We start from the raw sequence: 16,699 nt of genomic DNA on the forward strand, positions 1-16,699 counted from the left end.
CTCCCCGCCCCAGGGGCCTCGTCCTCTCCACCCGAGGTGGTGTGTAAGGTGTTTCTCATCAGCTTCCCCGCCCCAGGCCAGAAGCCACGAGGGCGCAGACCCCAAACGTGAGGCGCTGAGCGCGTGGGGTGTCGGGGAGGGCTCTACGTTAAAGACGCTGAGGAAAGCAAACGCAACCCTCAGCCAACAGAAGGTACGGAGCAACATCCCAGAAGGTTCAGGCCGGCCTGGCGTGGGTGACAGGCCGGTCGCCACTCCCAGCTGCTCCAGTAAACCTGGCCTCCCACCACGGGGCAAGGGCATCCCAAGGTCACCTGGGAGCTTTCACCAGAGGGGACACACTGGCCCCACTCCTTGGCCATGGGGACCAGGCCCCGGAAGCACCCCCAGGGGGTGGCTGCCACGCTGCCCACCCTCCCCAGATGGAACGGGGCTCCAGCAAGTCTCAGGCTAAGGAACGCTGGCGGCACCGACAGAAGCAACCACAGCGGAACTGGGCGGAACCGGGTCAGGGCTCCAGCACCTCCAGAACCAGACGCTCTGATGACACCAAGTGTAAACGAGCATGAGGCAAACCGAGAGCAGGAAACAACGCTACACGCCCACTACTACAACAGCGTCCACGGTCAGTCGCCGCCATGCAGCCCGTAGTCACAGACGCACTGCACAGCTGTGGCGATACATGCACCAGACGAGCATCTCGGCACAGCTTACTCGTTTTTAACGTAATTTAATATGCGCACATACCAGCTGTTACCACTTTAAAAAAAAAAAAGGTGACCCCTTTACACCCAGCCAGCCCACCAGCACGCAAAGTGGCCGAGGCCAGTTCTGGAAGCCGGGCAGACAAGAGAGCTGCTCCTGAACCAGCAAAGAGCTGGTGCCTCCCCGCTCAGCCAGGGCCCGCCCCCTCCCCCCGCCCAGCCAGGGCCCCCCCCGCACCCAGGGCCACTGCACTCTCACCTTGAGCCGCACCACGTGGGGGATCTTCACCCCGTTGAGGAAGCACTTGATCTGGGGGATTCCACTGCCAGCAGCCACCGGCTGAAAAACGGGAAGCACGGCTGAGCAGGTCACGGCCAGGCTGAGATAGACCCAGCCCCACGGGCCCAGGAGCCCCAGGAGCCGGGGAGCTCAGCACACACATCAGGGCCTGAGGGAAGGGGCCTCATGTCGCGCGGGTAGCTGCTCTCACTCTTCCCAGCCCAGGCACAGATCAAGGACGTGGTGGGGGCGGAGGTGGAGATGGAAGGAGGGCGGAGTGAGGAGGCTCCAGGAGGGGCGGAGCGGGGTGACGGTGCCCAGGCCTGTGCTGCTGGGTTAGGAGCAGCACCCGGGGCTCTGGGGGTGAAGAGGCCCTGGTGTGTCTGCTCCTCCTGAGGCTGTGAGTCTGGACCGCGTGATTCCAGAAAGTGCCCAGGTTCTCAGCCAACGTGATGGTGGGGGTGGGTGAGCTGCAGGGGTTCCTGCCCATTTGCCAAGCCCCCCAATCCTTCGTGGGGTCCGACATGGCTGGGGCACCTACCTCTATGAAAGCCACGATCACGGAGCCCACCAGCACGAAGGCGGCGTTCAGCGTCGCCCACAGCAACAGGGAGAAGGACAGCCCGCCCTTCTCTGTGAACTTGTCGATATCTGGGGTTCATCAAGGAGGGCTGGCTGCTTCCCCGTCAGGACCACCCACCCTGGACCCCGGCCCTGCCCCATGGCCCGGCCTGGCAGACGCCACTCTGCTTGGTGGAGCCATGACGCTCCCTGGACATCCCAGAGACATCTCACAGCCCAAGCATGACAGGGATGCAGCCAGCCTGGCCAGGCCACCTCCACCTGCACTGGAACACGCCGGGCTCAGGACTTCTGCCCGGGACTGAACCCAGGCCACGCCCCCGCCCCCAACCTGCACGCGCCATGCTGGGAAGGATACTGCCCTTGATGACCCTGTACTTGAGGCCGGCCAGGTTCTCCACCACGATGTCGATGAAGCAGGCCACCAGGCCCGTGAGGATGCCGATGAGGGCGCAGATGACCCAGCGCTTGATCTCCACCGTCCGGAAGGCCTGCGGGGGTGCGGTCAGGGCAAGAGTCAAGCAGGGCCCCGGCGCAGCTCGCTCTGGCAGCAGCAGGACTGCCCAGACCACCTGCAGGCCCTGGGATTATGAAGGTCCCAGCGTGCACGGTGCACTGAGTCCCACAAAGGGCAGTTTCTGGCCAACATCCGAAGCACACCCGGGGCCTGAGGGTGACTCAGGGAAGTGGGCGACTTCCCAACAACTTCACAGCCAGTGGTTGCTATGCTGGGCACTGCATCTGGCGGCGGTAGGAGCAGCCTTCTCGGTTACGGTGACCGTGACCCTCCCGTTGTCTCCAGAAACCAAAGGAACCCACCGGCCTTGGAGGCGGGGTCAGAGGACGATGGAGGAGGCGTGTCGCAGACCCAGGCCCAGTCAGCACCAGCGCCTACACCTTGGGACCCCGCAGGGAGCGGCGTCCAGCTCACCGTGTGGTTGATCCGCCGCTCCTCCTCCAGGAACAGCTGGTTCTCACTGTTGTCATAGTCCAAGCTCTGCAGGCCGGGACAGCAGGGGCAGCACTCAGCACCGACCCGACGCCCCGGGTGCGGGCACAGGAGACCGGGAATGGGTTTGGAGGGGACAGAGGCCAGGTCTCAGGGTCAGGGAGAACAGGAGGACGCCCACCTCATACTTGAGGGACAGGAGCTTCTCGTTGTGTGGGATCTCCTTGGGGAAGGGATGCGGAGGATCCATATCCTGTGGCAGAAAAAGGCAAAGAGAGAAGCACGGTTGACAAGGCCACAAGGAGAGAGGCCCCTCTCAGCTCACACACAAGGCTGTCAGCATCCCAACGCCAAGGATGAGGACACAGCGAGAGAACTGCAGGTGGGGCACGGGGGCTGACGCCTGTAATCCCAGCACTTTGAGAGGCCGAAGCAGGCAGATCACCTGCGATCAGGAGTTCGAGACCAGCCTGGACAACAACCTGTCTCTACTAAAAATACAAAAACTAGCTGTGTGTGGTGGCAGGTGCCTGTAATCCCAGCTACTTGGGAGGCTGAGGCAGGAGAATCCCTTGAACCTGGGAGGGGGAGCTTGCAGTGAGCCGAGATTGCACGACTGCACTCCAGCCTGGGTGACAGTGAGACCCTGTCTCAAAAATAAGAGAGAGAGAGAGAGAGAGAGAGGGAGGGTATGACGTTGGACCCTTACCTCACATCACATCCAAAAATTAACTCAAAAGGGATGAAACACCTAAAACTGTAAAATTCTTAGGAAAACACGGGTCAGTCGTCATACTCTTGGGTTAGGCAGTGGTTTCTTAGATACGACACCAAAAGTACAAGCAACACAAGAAAAAACAGATTAACTGAACTTCAGCAATCCAACCCATGCTGGGTATGAAGCGCATGCGGTCCCAGCTCCTCAGGAGGCTGAGGCGGGATGATTGCTTGAGCCTGAGAGATCAAATCCAGCCTGGGCAACACAGTGAGACCTCATCTCAAAAAAAACAATAATTATTACTTTTTTTTTTTTTTAGACAGGGTCCTGTCACGCAGGCTGAAGTACAACGGTGTGATCATGGCTCACTGCAGTGAGGCTGCAGTGAACCCAGGAGGTTCAATCAATCTACCTGCCTCAGCATCCTGAGTAGGTGGGACCACAGGCACATACCACCACACCTGGCTAATTTTTGTTTTTCTTTTTTCTTTTTTTTTTGTAGAGACAGGGTCTCACTATGTTGCCTAGGCTGATCTCGAATTCCTCGGCTCTAGCCATCCTCCAGCCTTGGTTTCCCAAAGTGTTGGGATTACAGGTGTGAACCACCACACCTGACCAGAAAAAAAAAATTTTTTTTTGAGGCAGGGTCTCACTCTTGTCACCCAGGCTGAAGTGCAATGGCACCATCTCAGCTCACTGCAACCTCCACCTCCCAAGTAGCTGGAACTACTGGTGCCTATCACCAGGCTCAGCTAACTTTTATATATTTTGTAGAGACAGGGATTCACCATGTTGGTCAGGCTGGTCTTGAACTCCTGAGCTCAAGCAATCCGTCTGCTTCCCAAAGTACTAGGATTACAGGCATGAATCACCTCTCTCGGCCATAACTTTTTTTTTTTTTTTTTTTTTTGAGACGGAGTCTCACGCTGTTGCCCAGGCTGGAGTGCAGTGGCGCGATCTCGGCTCACTGCAAGCTCCGCCTCCCGGGTTCCCGCCATTCTCCTGCCTCAGCCTCCTGAGTAGCTGGGACTACAGGCGCCCACCACCGCGCCCGGCTAATTTTTTGTATTTTTAGTAGAGACGGGAAGTGGTCTCGATCTCCTGACCTTGTGATCCGCCCGTCTCGGCCTCCCAAAGTGCTGGGATTACAGGCTTGAGCCACCGCGCCCGGCCGGCCATAACTTTTTTAATTGAAAAAATTTAAGCATCAGAAGACGCCATTGAGAAAGTGAACAGAAAACCCGCTGAATGGGAGAAAACTTCTATAAATCATGTACCGGATGAGAGATTTACATCGATATATAAACAACCCCTGCAGCTCATGTATAAACACAACAAATTCAGTTTAAAAAGGGGCATAACCAACACACGTGTGGCCGGCTGGGCACCCACTCCAGCGCCTGAGGCCAAAAGTGACCGATTGCTGAATCTCACATGCTCAATTTTTCCCTTGTCTCCTAACTCCTGCTCCTCCCAAAGCTGACACCAGAGCAAAGGCTTTGAAGTCCAAAAAGGCAGTGCTGAAGGCATCCACGGCCACAAAACACATCTTTCCAAGGCCTTGTGACTCCAAAGGCAGCACAAACACATCAGAAGGGCAGCCCCAGGAGAGGGGCTGCTGGCTGTGCAGGACAGTGTCTGAGCACGGCGCCAGCCTCCGGGGCGACTGCAGCAGCAGAGCTCAAAGGGACACAAGGCTAAAGAACACCCGGACAGGTGGACTGAGACGCCTCAGCCTCTGATGTGGCCCAGGGCAGAGCTGGATGGGGCCTGATGGGCAGGAGGAGGGTGCCCGGTGTGTCGCCAACATCAGGATCATCTCAACAGAAGTCCCGCTGGCTGATCTAAACGCACATGCACAGGATCCGCACAGACATCTCCCCAGAGATGATGAGCGGATGAGCGAATGGCTCCCGGCACTGGAGGACTCCCAGCCTCACTGGTGGCTGAGGCACAAACCAAGGCCGGCGGGAGATGCCCCCGAGGGGAAGGATGCTGCTGAGCTCAGGACTCCCGGGGCAGCCACTGGCACAGGAACATCGAAACCCCTGCCCTCTGAAGTCAGAGAGCATCCAGCCCCCTCTCACTCTCCTGGCGCTCCTCACTGCTCCCCCAAGATCCCTGTCCTTGCCCTGTCCCAAAGCCAGGTCCAGCCCCCTCGCTGCCCATGCTGCCACTGCCGTCCTGACTGGCTTCCTGGCCCCACACAGCCTGTTCACCCCTATCCAGGTCCCTGGCGCCCTGCACTCCTCCGTCTCAGAGCACTTCCGCCTGGCTGCTGGTCCAGCTGCCTCTGCTCACTCGGCCTCGGGGGCTGCGTCCCCCCGGGGAAGTCTTCCCTGAGCCCCGGCTCTGGGTCCCACTATCTCCCTGCCACTCAGCCCCTGCCCATCCTGGTCACCCTCTGCTAAGATGCAGCTCCGTGGGAGGACAGGGAGCACCCCCAACTCACCGGGTCCAAAAGCTCATCATCCAGCTCCACGTTGCTCATCTGTCCGATTCGGAAAAGCGCAGCACGTGGTGACTAAAAGCAGAAGAGAAATCATGAGGACGCTCAGGCGTCACACGCTCTGCACCGTGGATTCTCACTCCCACCGCCGCAGCCCCGCCTCACCTGACCCTGCCCGGGAGCTCAGGAACGGGCCAGGCCAGGCCTGCCTGGTGGGTGGGGGCAGCAGGGCTGGGGTGGGCCTCCCTGGGCGCTGGAAGCAGGACTGCTCCGGCTGCCCCTCGGCCTGTCAACGAGAAGCCCAGCCCCTGAGCCCAGGGAGTGAGCTCCCTGCTTTAGACTGAAGGCGAGGCACCTGCCACCCACCAGGAAAGAAGGGCTGGAGAACATGCCGCCACCGACGCAGTGCCCGCCACAGCGCCCAGGTCATCCCGCCCAGCCCTGCTCCCGAGGCCCTGCTCAGCCTCCTGCCACCTCCACAGAGTCACCTCCACTGTGGCCTCTCTGAGTCCTGAGACACAAACGGCTCCCCAGTGTTCACGCTGCCCTCCCCACAGGACACCCAGCTGTCAGGTAGAGTGGGCGGGCTCTCGGCCACCTAAGGTTTTGTGGCCGCCCCAGCTCAGGGCAGGGGCAGGGCAGCGGGCCGTGGGTGGCATGGTGTACATGTGACCTACAGAGCTCCCGCCCGTCTCCGGCACCTCGCTAGAGCCAAGGCGCTGAGGCCAGGCTAGGGGGAGCCAAGACCTCAGCCTCCTTTCCTCAAAAAGATCCTTGGGAGACGACTCCGATTTCCCCTATCTCCTGAATCTTTACCCATATCTGGAGGTGTGAAGGGAAGAACGGCCGCCTCCCAGGTGGAGGGGTCCATGCCCAGGGCACCCGCTATCTGCATCAGAGAGCCCCTGTGCCTGTCAGGAACGTGTCGGCAGAGCAGTCCAATGGCTGGCACCGGCCGCGGGAAGACCACCGAGGCTGCCGCCCGCCTTCCCTGGGAGCAGCCCTCCTGGTCCCCAAAGCCGTCCCCTCCTCATCCCCCATCTCTCCCTCCACCTTCCCTGGGCTCAACCTCCCACCCCAGGTTTCAGCAGGGCCCGTAAGTGCTTCTTGGTGATAGAATTGCACGTGATGACGTCAAGAGCCCACTGGGCCGAGGTGGGGACAGGGAGACGCATAGGAACGGCCTGCACTGGGGCCCGATTCTCCTCCAACCTCCACCTGCCCACAGGGATCACGATTACCACACACAGGTAGGGACACAGACGCAGAGAAGGAAGGTCTGGGATCTGAGGTCACTGTAAGCCAGGGGTGGGGGTACTGCTTTCTCTGGAGTGCTCACCCCTGAAAAGACGGGCTCCCCAAACCGCCATCCCCAAAACTGCCTTCAGAACCGGACGTTCCCAGTGGGGTGTGGCGCCTCACGCCTGTAATCCCAGCACTTTGGGAGGCCGAGGCGGGCAGATCACTTGATGCCAGGAGTTTGAGACCAGCCTGGCCAACATGGGGAAACCCCATCTCTACTAAAAATACAAAAATTAGCCAGGCTACTTGGGAGGCTGAGGCTGGAGAATTGCTTAAAGCCGGGAGGTGGAGTCTGTAGTGAGCCGAGATTGCGCCACTGCACTCCAGCCTAGGTAACAGCAAGACTATCTCAAAAAAAAAAAAAAAAAAAAAAAAGAAAGAACCTGAACCTGACCTTCCAGCCCACTGCCCTCCAGGGACCCCTTCCTCAACCATCGTCCTGTTCGCAGCCCCCGTCGCCCTTGGTGTGCACCCCCCCGCCGTGTTGATGACCCAGTGAGTGGCCCTGGGTGGGGGGGACCTGGGCACGTGCCACTGGCCCTTGGCAGACACCAGTCAGGGCATCCTCCTCTCCCCAGGCAAAGAGCACCCCCAAGCCATCACCATCAGAAGCCAGGAGCAGAGACCAGAGGAACAGATAGACCCACAGGTGTCTGCCATGGCACCTCCGCGCCCAGGGGAGAGTGTGGGAGGGGCTGGAGTGCACTGGTCCTGCTGGACAGAGGCCTGAGTCCCAGGGCACCCACCCCTCCTCTGCCCCCAGTCTCGCCACACACCAGTGGCTCTCCCAGTCACAGGTGAAACTCAGCTTAAGTCTCCTGCCACACAGGCCGACAGGGCGGGAGGAGGAAGGTGCCACGGTCCAGGCACGATGGAAACGGTGGCCTGGCTGGCTGCCCCCTCCCTCCCGCTCACACTCACACCAAAGCCCCCAGACTCCAGGTCTCACACCCAGAACACAGCCCTGTGGCTGGCACTGGGCCTCTGACCCCCAGCTCCAGGTGGACAGGTGCCCTGGTGCCCCAGAGACCATGGAAGCCAAAAGACCCATTTCACCATGAGGAGGGGACCCCACGTCCAATTGGGTACCCCATGGGACACGCCCTACCCGCAGGGCCACTCTCCCCATCACTCAAGACGTCTCTCTAAACGCCACTCACGGCCTGCTGGGCTTCTCAGGCTCTTCCTTGTTGGAAATAAGGGATCATTCTGGCCAGACGTGGGGGTTCATGCCTGTGATACCAGCACTTTGGGAGGCAGAGGCAGGAGGATGGCTTGAGCCCAGGAGTTTTTTTTTTTTTTTTTGAGACGGAGTCTTGCTCTGTCTCCCAGGCTGGAGTGCAGTGGCGCGATCTCGGCTCACTGCAAGCTCCGCCTCCCGGGTTCATGCCATTCTCCTGCCTCAGCCTCCCGAGTAGCTGGGACTACAGGCGCCGCCACCTCGCCCGGCTAGTTTTTTGTATTTTTAGTAGAGACGGGGTTTCACTGTGTTAGCCAGGATGGTCTCGATCTCCTGACCTCGTGATATGCCCGTCTCGGCCTCCCAAAGTGCTGGGATTACAGGCGTGAGCCACCGCGCCCGGCGAGCCCAGGAGTTTAAAGCCGACCTGAACAACACAGTGAGGCCCTGACTTTACACAAAACAAAATTAGCAAAGTATGGTGGTGTGCACCTGTGGTCCAAACCACTCAGGAGGCTGAGGCAAGAGAATTGTTTGAGCCTGGGAAGTCGAGGCTACAGTGCGCTCCAGCCTGGGCGACACAGCAAGACCCTATCTCTAAAATTAAAAAAAAAAAGGCCAGGCGTGGTGGCTCACACCTGTAGTCCCAGTACTCTGGGAGGCCAAGACAGGCGGATCACCTGAGATCGGGAGTTCAAGACCAGCCTGACCAATATGGAGAAATCCTGTCTCTACTAAAAATACAAAATTAACCAGGTGTGGTGGTGCATGCCTGCAATCCCAGCTACTAGGGAGGCTGAGGCAGGAGAATTGCTTGAACCCGGGAGGCAGAGGTTGCAGTGAGCCGAGATCACACCATTGCACTCTAGCCTGGACAACAAGAGTGAAACTCCGTCTGAAAAAAAATAAACTAAAAAAATAAAAATTAAATTAAATTAAATTAAATTTAAAAAAACCCAAACAAAACGAAACAGCCATAGTCACGCATCCTGGGCACCAGGCCTGGAAGGCCTTCAGGTGAGCCACCGTCTACACTGCAACAGCACCGTCCCACAGCGGCAGGCAGAGCTGGCTGTGAATGCGGTCAGGCCAAGCTGCAGTACGTGACCAGCAGGCCACTCCCACTGCTGCCGCCCTGGCAGATTCGAGAGGGGTGAAGGGTGAGGGGATCCCCCCAGCAGGGCATCAGCCGCCCCTGCCCAGAGTGAAAGGATGGGGCCCTGGCGCCTTCCCTTCCCAGCATCTCTTTCCTTAACTCTGCCAGGGCTTTGAGAAGGTAGCTTCTGTAATGGAAAAACATGACGCTTACCTCACATTCAGTGACGCATTTTGTGCAGTTACTGTCTGTTTAAATGCAAGCTCTTATAAATTAAACACTAGATGCTGTTCCTCACACTCCCGCCACACACGGCAACCTGCACAGTCCCAAGAGCCGGACACTAACTGAAAACAGCCAGGCTCAGGAACACGTGAGCCAACACTCCCGAGAGGCGGGACTCGGGCCGGCGGGAGGCCAGGTTGCCAGGGTTGGGGTGGGTAGGACTAGAAAGAGGGGTCTGAGAATGGCCTGCACCCCCTTCCTGGCGCTTATGCGGATCTACATGCCTTGTACCAATGACACTCTCTCGGTTTTGGTGCCATGCTGTTACAAAGAGGGAAACGTTGGGGGAAACTCGGTGAAGGGTACACAAGCCCCCTGTGCTACCTTCGCAGCTTCCTGTGAATCCAGAGTAATTTAAACGTCAAAAAACGGCCGGGCGCAGTGGCTGATGCCTGTGATCAAAGAGTGAGACTGTCTCAAATAAATAAATACATAAAATAAAAGTCAAAATAATGTATAGACAAGGGGAACAACATCAAACTTTTAAACTCCTGGTTTTTGGTTTTTTGTTTTTGAGACGGAGTCTTGCTCTGTTGCCCGGGCTGGAGTGCAATGGTGCGATCTCAGCTCACTGCAAGCTCCACCTCCCAGGTTCACGCCATTCTCCTGCCTCAGCCTCCCAAGAAGCTGGGAGTACAGGCACCCGCCACTACGCCTGGCTAATTTTTTTTTTTTTTTTTTAGTGGAGACGGGGTTTCATTGTGTTAGCCAGGATGGTCTCCATCTCCTGACCTTGTGATCCGCCCGCCTCAGCCTCCCAAAGTGCTGGGATTACAGGCGGGAGCCACCGTGTCCGGCCAAACTTTAAAACTTCTACACATCAAAGAAAACAACAGAGCAAAAGGTAACCTATGAAATTAGAAAATATTTGCAAACTGATAAGGAATTAATATCTGATAAGCGATTAACATTCAGAATACAAAAACTCAGGATCAGGTGAGGTGGCTCATGCCTATAATCCCAGCACTGTGGGAGGCCAAGGTAGCTGGATCACTTGAGGTCAGGAGTTCAAGACCAGCCTGGCCAACATGGTGAAACCCTATCTCTCCTAAAAATACAAAAATTAGCCATGCATGGTGGCAGGTACCTGTAATCCCAGCTACTTGGGAGGCTGAGGCAGGAGGACCACTTGAACCCAAGAGGCAGAGGTCGCGGTGAGCTGAGATCACACCACTGCACTCCAGCCTGGGCGACAAAGGGAGACTCCGTCAAAAAACAAAAACAAACCGAAAACCAAAAACAAACATAAAAACGCAGTGTCTGAAAGTCCCATCTGTACACCATGTTCACAGCGGCACCGTTCACAATGACCAAAAGGCGGAAGCACCCGGTGTCCGCCGATGGATGAGTGGATCAAGGAAATGCAGCCTCTCCCTGCTGGAATAATTCAGCCATAAAGGGGAATGACACACCGACTTGTGCTGCAGCACGACAGGCCGGGGGACATTATGCTCCGTGAAACAAGCCAGTCAGAAAAGGACAGCTCCCGCAGGGGTCCACTAGCATGAGGTCCCTGGAGCCGCGAGGTCCGCGGAGGCACACAGCACCGTGGGGGCTGGGCGGCAGGAGGAAGGGAGAGCGCGGAATGGGTGCGGTTTCAGTTCAGCAAGGGGTGGTTGCGTAACACTACGAGCATGCTCAGCCCTACCGACTGCACTCACAGACGATTAAACGGTCATTTAAAAAATACTGTTTAGAGACAAGGTCTTGCTATGTTGTCCAGGCGGTCTCAAACTTCTGGGCTCAAGTGCTCTTTCCGCCTTGGCCTCTCAAGTAGCTGGTGTGAGAGGCGTGCACCACCATGCCTGGCTTAAAATGGTAAATTTATGGCATGTGCTTTTTTTCTTTTTTTACCACAATTAAAAAAAAAACATTAAAGCAATATTAAAGACCATTTGCTGCTCTGCTTGGCCTGTGCTGCGTTCTAACATTCAGCAGGCCTCTGCCAGGACCAGGCTAGACGCTAGGCACAGAGGATCCAGCAGCTGCCCCGCAGGGGTGGGGGTTACAGTCAAAGGAAACGAGGTGACACACAAAGGCCACAGAGACCAAGAAGAGGCCTTTGCTGTACACGTGCTGTCCCCATGGCATTGAGGCAGAGACCTAAAGCAAGACAGACACAGAAACAGCAATGCTGGCAGACAGGGAGGGGCAGGGGACAGCAGGGGAACCCTCCCAGGCAGGCAGAGGACTTCCTGGAGGCCGGAAACGAACCAAGGGGCGCTTCCTCAAGTAGAACAGAACTCAAGGGGCCACTGGGGACTACCCCAGACCCTCCCCCACGGCCTCACTGCGCCCACAGCTCTCTCTCAGGCTGTGGTCTTTGGCTCCGGGTTCCCAGGCAGGACACACTCCCACACCAACCCAGACCCCTGCCCTGCCAGGGTCTTAGGTGCAGCGTCCCAACATGAGTTCCCAGTAATGTCCTACAAATACCCACCTCTCCTCACCGTCCCCAACACCCAAGTGTTCCTGGCTCCAGCTGCTTTCCCTCTCTCAGTTCTCAAGGAGTTCTGCTTCCTGCCGCCCACACACCGCCAGGGCTTGCTGACCTCACCCTCGCCCTGTCCCACCACCACCAGATGAGCAGTGACTGGCTCGGTCTATTCACCACTACGCCACACGAAGCAAGACAGGCCTGAGAACAGGAACAGCAACCCACAGGCAGCTCTGAAGGGCCTGGGCTTTCAGCTGGTGCCCAGCCTCCAACAAGCCACTCCGCAGTCTGCCCTGCCCAGGGCAGCCACCTCATAGTGTTTGGCCAGGTGTGCCCACACTGAGGTGGCAATGACGCCACCAACCAACCTGAAAATCCTGCAACAAACCCCAAAGAGCCTGGAGGCAGCTAGGGCCAGTTCTCACGTTCACTGGAACAGTCCTGTCAGCAGGCGATGGCCTGGGTTGATATTTTAGCTCAGAACAGCCCTGGAGGCCTTGAACCCAAGGGCAGCTTACAGAACCCCATCTGCGGCCACACTGGGGTGTGCCTGAGCCTATGAACTGTGCCCACCAGTCAGAGCAGACCCGCCCCTACAAAAACAGCACCAAGAAACCCAGTAGCTGCTCAAGAAGTTGGGCAGGAAAGTCACATCCAACACGAATCCCTCGTGTTGCTGGTTTTAACACGACCGGGCACAACTCACGTTTCTTCAGAGCGTGGTTTGCGACAGGCGCTGTGCTCAGTGCTGTGCGTTAACGTTTTCGCTGACGGAAAAACCAGGCAGAGGGAGGCTACAGGCCTTGCGGGAGACCCTCGACGAGTCCGGTGCTAAGTGCACGAAGGCCTCCGAGGACGCCTGGCCTAAGAGGTGGCACCTCAGCCTCTAGACTCCACCTCTCCAGTCTGTCTCCCTGCAGGGAAAGGCTGGGGATCCTTCAGGCATGGGGTCCTAGCTTTCCACGGGCTCCCCGAGAGATGAGCCAAATTCAAAGCCTGCTCATGTGCGCAGCAGGGCTGACCTCCACGCTCCACGGCGCATCCCACACACACACTCCCTCTGTCCTTCCCCACCCGTCCGTCTGCCTGAGGATCTTGTGCTCTTCAAGTGCGAGCCTTGTGACTGTTCCTGCCCCAGGGGCCCTGCAGACCATTCGCACAGGGCACTGGGCCTGTCTCCGGCAGGAAGGAAGCAGCTTCATGCGCCTGTGTCCTAGGCAGCCACAGAGCAAGTGCACAATAGACTATTCTTTTTAACTGCTCATAAGCAGGGGATCCACGGTTATTAAATGCAAAGAAATAAATAAGCTTACAAGGACTTTTAAGGGAATACTTCTTTTTTTTTTTTTTTTTGGGACGGAGTTTCGCTCTTGTTGCCCTGGCTGGAGTGCAATGGCGCAATCTTGGCTCACTGCAACCTCTGCCTCCCGGGTTCAAGCAATTCTCCTGTCTCAGCCTCCCAAATAGCTAGGATTACAGGCGCTTGCCACCACACTCAGCTAATTTTTGTATTTTTAGTAGAGATGGGGTTTCACCATGTTGTCCAGGCTCGTCTAGAACTCCTGACCTCAGGCGATCCGCCCGCCTCGGCCTCCCAAAGCGCTGGGATTACAGGTGTGAGCCACCGCGCCCGGCCAGGAAAACTTTCTAAGGTTAAGAGATCAACAGATTATTTCCCAAAAAAATCAACTCTTCTATTTGCAAAGACAAACAGGAAACCCCAAGCACATTCAGTCCCAAAAGAAACTCAAATTCAACCTCCATCAAGGCTCCCACTCTTTACCTGTCAGCCCTTAAAGTTGGTTTATTCCTTCTACCTTGTGAACTTCAGATTTAATTAAAAAAAATTTTTTTTTTAATTTTTTGAGATAGGTTATCAAACTCCAGCCTGTGCAAAAGAGTGAGAACCTGTCTCAAAAAAATAGCAGCTCACTGTATTTTCGACCTCCTGGGCTCACATGACTCTTCCGCCTCAGCCTCCTGAGTGAGTAGCTGGGACTACAGATGCATATCACCATCCCTGCCTAATTTTGTTTTTTTTAAGAGACAGGGTTTCACTATTTTGCCCAGGCTGGTCTTGAACTTCTGGGCTCAAGTGATCCTCCCCTACCTTGGCCGCCCAAAGTGGTAGGATAACAGGCATGAGCCATCACTCCCAGCCTTAGCTTCTTTTAAAACAGAAACACACACACAGAGGCATACACACGAATAACTAACCACCCAGGGCCCCACCACTTCAAATTAACCCCTTCAGATCACTTTTCATTCAAACTATAGCACAGAGAGCAGGAGAGCCCACTTCAAAGGGAGCTGAGCCGCTGCTTCTTATCAGCAAAAGGCAGACTTCGACCTTCTTTGTCTGGTGCATTTCTAAGGAATTGGGAAAACCTAAATATAGGTTCTATGGAAACAACCTGATTTTCGTGTCCTTCCTAATCTTTTTTTTTTTTTTTGGGGGGGGACGGAGTCTCGCTCTGTCACCCAGGCTGGAGAACAGCGGCAAGACCTTGGCTCACTGCAAGCTGTCTTCTGCGATCTCGGCTCACTGCAAGCTCCGCCTCCCGGGTTCACGCCATTCTCCTGCCTCAGTCTCCGGAGTAGCTGGGATTACAGGTGCCCGCCACCATGCCCGGCTAATTTTCTTTTTTTTTTTTTTGAGACGGAGTCTTGCTCTGTCCCCCAGGCTGGAGCGCAGTGGCCGGATCTCAGCTCACTGCAAGCTCCGCCTCCCGGGTTCACGCCATTCTCCTGCCTCAGTCTCCGGAGTAGCTGGGATTACAGGTGCCCGCCACCATGCCCGGCTAATTTTCTTTTTTTTTTTTTTGAGACGGAGTCTTGCTCTGTCCCCCAGGCTGGAGCGCAGTGGCCGGATCTCAGCTCACTGCAAGCTCCGCCTCCCGGGTTCAGGCCATTCTCCTGCCTCAGCCTCCCGAGTAGCTGGGACTACAGGCGCCCGCCGCCTCACCCGGCTAGTTTTTTGTATTTTTTAGTAGAGACGGGGTTTCACCGTGTTAGCCAGGATGGTCTCGATCTCCTGACCTCGTGATCCGCCTGCCTCAGCCTCCCAAAGTGCTGGGATTACAGGCGTGAGCCACCCGGCCCAGCCGTCCTTCCTAATCTTTAAGCACAAGACAAATGTTTAAAGGACTAGACAAGAGAAAATGTAAATAACTGCAAAGTAGATTAAGACTGATCAACAAAACGGTTAACTCAAAAGTAACACAATACGGCCAGGCGCACTGGCTCACGCCGGCAACATCAGCACTTTGGGAGGCCAAGGTTGGGGGATCACCTGAGGTCGGCGGTTCGCGGCCAGCCTGACCAACATGGAGAAACCCTGTCTCCACTGAAAATATAAAATTAGCAGGGCGTGGTGGCGCACGCCTGTAATTCTAGCTATTCGGGAGGCTGAGGCAGGAGAGCCACTTAAACCCGGGAGGTAGGGGTTGCGGTGAACCGAGATCGCTCCATTGCACTCCAGCCTGGGCAACGAGAGTGAAACTCCGTCTCAAAAAAAAAAAAAAAAAAAAAAAAAAAAAAAAATTAAGATAATACAGAGACAGGGAAACAAATGTAACCGTAACAGTACTCCAGACCTTAACCCTGCTCAGACGCAAGCTGCAGGGTGACATGCGGAACACATGCCAACCTCTGCCTTGCTGCTTGTTGTGTGTGCCTGCACATTCCAAATTCAACTCGGTGCTAAGGGAGACTAAGTACAGATGCTCCGCGCTCCCAAGATCACCTGAAAGTTGGGACCGATCCCCACACAGAAAGATGGCAGATACAGGCGCTCAGTCATTCTCACTTGAAAGAGAACCGGCTGCAATCTTAACGGTTCCCATCTCCCGGGGGGTCAAAACGCAAGCAAATAAAATTAGTTGCTCGTGTAAGATGACAATTTAAAAAAATAACCCGCCACTTGCACCCCCTTAGGGCCACTCTGGGGGACGCCGGAGGGAACGAACGTGCGCCACGGCTGCCCCGGCGCCCCTCAGCGCCCCACATTCCGCTGGCTCCGGCGAGCTCCGCCTGCTCCCCCGGCCCTCCCGGCCACCGCGCCCGGCGCTGCCTCGGAACACTCCAGACCCCAGGCGCCCCCGCCAGCCCGGCCCCGCCGAGAAGCCCCGGGGCGCGTTCCCGAGTCCACCGCGCCTCTGCCGCCTCCAGGACCGCAACACGCGGCGCCGCCAGAAGGCTCACGAGGGCGCGGGCTGGGGGGCGCACGGGGGCTCAGTTTCCCCGCCTGCGCCCTGCCCGGCCTCACCTGGCGCGCGGCCCCGGGCCCAGCCCCGTTCAGCAGCGGCGTCCCCCCGCCGGGCCGCGCCGTCCTCCGCAGCAGCGGCGCCGCCTCCTCGTCGTCCCGGTCCCGGCCGGACCACGACACCTTCTTAGAGACGTTGGCCATGGCCCGCCGAGGACCGACACCGGCCGGGAAGCGCCGGCCGCCCCCGTGTTTGTTCTCGTGACCCGCGCCGGCGGCCACGTGACAGGCGAAGGCAGCCACGTGACGCGCGACGGGCCCACGTGATGAGCGACGGCGACCACGTGACCTGCGACGGCAGCCGCCGAGGCCCGGGCGCGCGGGGGCTCCTGGGAGCCGCGCTCCCGGCGAGTCGTGGCGCCGCCCGCGCGAGAGAATTGCCTTGATCCCGAGGACGGCGTTCTGCCCACGCGACTGCAAAGGCGGCCCCGTTGGGCTGAGCGCCGAGTGCTT

At 57.3% G+C, this 16,699-nt stretch overlaps 1 protein-coding gene across 4 annotated transcripts in view; it reads right to left on the reverse strand.

Moving 5' to 3' along the window:
- CLCN7 (chloride voltage-gated channel 7) overlaps positions 1-16,462 on the reverse strand; it is a 29,598-nt gene extending 13,136 nt beyond the window's left edge. For 3 of the 4 annotated variants that reach the window (XR_006694868.3, XM_045382847.2, XM_074028503.1), the window contains exons 1-7: positions 16,250-16,462; positions 5,686-5,757; positions 2,697-2,768; positions 2,498-2,563; positions 1,925-2,057; positions 1,526-1,635; positions 964-1,044 (exon numbers count right to left, since the gene is read on the reverse strand). Coding sequence is in view for 2 of the 4 variants with exons in the window: in XM_045382847.2 (XP_045238782.2) it covers positions 964-1,044; positions 1,526-1,635; positions 1,925-2,057; positions 2,498-2,563; positions 2,697-2,768; positions 5,686-5,757; positions 16,250-16,390 (675 nt within the window). In the remaining 2 variants the exon portion in view is untranslated. Of the gene's footprint in view, positions 1-963; positions 1,045-1,525; positions 1,636-1,924; positions 2,058-2,497; positions 2,564-2,696; positions 2,769-5,685; positions 5,758-11,985; positions 12,180-16,249 lie in introns of those variants that run through there. The other variant, XM_065537165.1, reaches the window with a different exon arrangement.
- Between the last annotated feature and the right edge of the window lie 237 nt (positions 16,463-16,699).

This window comes from Macaca fascicularis, chromosome 20 (genome assembly GCF_037993035.2).
Source record: "Macaca fascicularis isolate 582-1 chromosome 20, T2T-MFA8v1.1".
NCBI classification, from domain to species: domain Eukaryota; kingdom Metazoa; phylum Chordata; class Mammalia; order Primates; family Cercopithecidae; genus Macaca; species Macaca fascicularis.